Genomic DNA, 1,562 nt, shown 5'->3' with positions numbered 1-1,562 from the left:
ATCAAGACAGTGATTCTGACAACAAAATTCTGCTTTCTTGACAGGTTCGATCGCTTGCTTGGCTGTCAAGAGAGCAGCGCTCCATGTATGGTGCACGACTGTACTTCAAGATCCATTGACATCAGTAGAGGTGTGTACGCCGGTGTGCGAGCGATGCAGAAACCGAGACTGCATGCGGATACTGTAGATAGAATCATGATTATTTTGTTGGGGGTGCAGTCTCATCGAACCCACCACTCGACAACAGACAGTACAGCGTCTTAGGTTTGTTTTCGATGCTGCCTGGCCGACCACTAGTGCACTACGGTCGCTTCGTGAACTGGTGGATACTTTCAGACGAGGAGGCCTCTTATCTGTTGTGACTTCGTTCGTTCATCGAAGGGAGTTCTGCCTTCATTTTGTGGTCGGCTTTCTTGTAGCCGCTTTGGAGCGTCCCGCAGTAATTCCTCCGCGGCAGGTTCTGTCGACACGAACTGAAGGACTGTGGCGGTGACACCTGATAAAATAAAATTAATTGCGAAGTTTGTGGCTGCTTTACCGCTATGGCTGGTTGACACTTCAACTGGAGTTCAAGTCTTCGGTTCGAAGCTGAGCTGAACTGAGCACATACAGCCATGTCTAAGCTGGCAGTGGAGGTGATCGATCGGTAGGTTGCCCACTCGGGTACTTGTTCCACCAGCCATTTGTAGCCATCGTTTTCATGACCATTGCATGGACGCACTCAGTATCGGCGCAGCGTTTGTAGGTGTGTTAGTATCACTGTGTCACTGTGTATGGCGTGGGAAGGTGGGCAGCCACTGCCTGCACTACAATAACTACTGATAGCGACCCGCATTACAATGCAGGGCAGAATGAATGGAGTGATTGCAAGAACATACCGTGATAACGAACTACTTTACTTCCAGCGCATACGCATACGGCCACACTAACACCTTGGCTACACCTAAATAAAATAAAAGTGTAGCCAAGGACTTTGAGTGTGGCTGTGCTCACTGGAAGTTACTATCCTGACGAGGCTACAGAGCCGCTCTGAGCGGCTACGCCATTATCATTAAACACACCATGCCTGACGTATTCAGTCCTGGCGTGGTTGCATACTGTTGCGTTGCATCGTGCCACCATTGAGCTACTGAGCAATGAATGGATGCTGAGCGCATCAAATACAGCCACAGTCAGACAACAGTGTGATGTTGCGGTTCTGCAACATCACACTGACCATACTTTAAGTACATGCTGCGGGTACACGTTCCACTTCGCATCCATTTTGTTGTCATGGTGTTTCACCTGGGACTCCGATTGGATTGCATTCAGAACCATCATGGCACATGTTTCTGTGGGATAGGATGAACGGCAAAAGAAAATGGTTCTTTGCTTGCGCTCTCTTTGCTGCTGTCCGTGCAGCCCGGTGTGTGTGATAGATGTCATTGGAGATGAAGGCGTGGGAAAGTCTACGCTCGTGCGCGAGTGGAAGAAGTCCTCTGTTTTCAAGGAGCTGCAGCGGGTCATGGAAGTGTATACGGTTAGTACATTGAGTGTTCTCTTCTGGCCTGACAGTTCTCCCA

At 49.4% G+C, this 1,562-nt stretch overlaps 1 protein-coding gene across 1 annotated transcript in view; it reads left to right on the top strand.

Annotated features, from left to right (window-relative positions):
- Window positions 1-245: 245 nt before the first annotated feature.
- LOC135804983 (uncharacterized) overlaps window positions 246-1,562 on the top strand; it is a 30,650-nt gene continuing 29,333 nt past the window's right edge. Inside the window, exons 1-2 of the mRNA XM_065318967.1 lie at window positions 246-646; window positions 1,402-1,519. Coding sequence (XP_065175039.1) covers window positions 615-646; window positions 1,402-1,519 — 150 coding nt within the window. The 5' untranslated portion in view covers window positions 246-614. The remainder of the gene's footprint in view (window positions 647-1,401; window positions 1,520-1,562) is intronic.

Source organism: Sycon ciliatum, chromosome 1, assembly GCF_964019385.1.
Source record: "Sycon ciliatum chromosome 1, ocSycCili1.1, whole genome shotgun sequence".
Classification (NCBI taxonomy): Eukaryota; Metazoa; Porifera; class Calcarea; order Leucosolenida; family Sycettidae; genus Sycon; species Sycon ciliatum.
The sequence above is the reverse complement of the archived record's forward strand: the minus strand, read 5'-3'. Positions and strand labels throughout refer to the sequence as shown.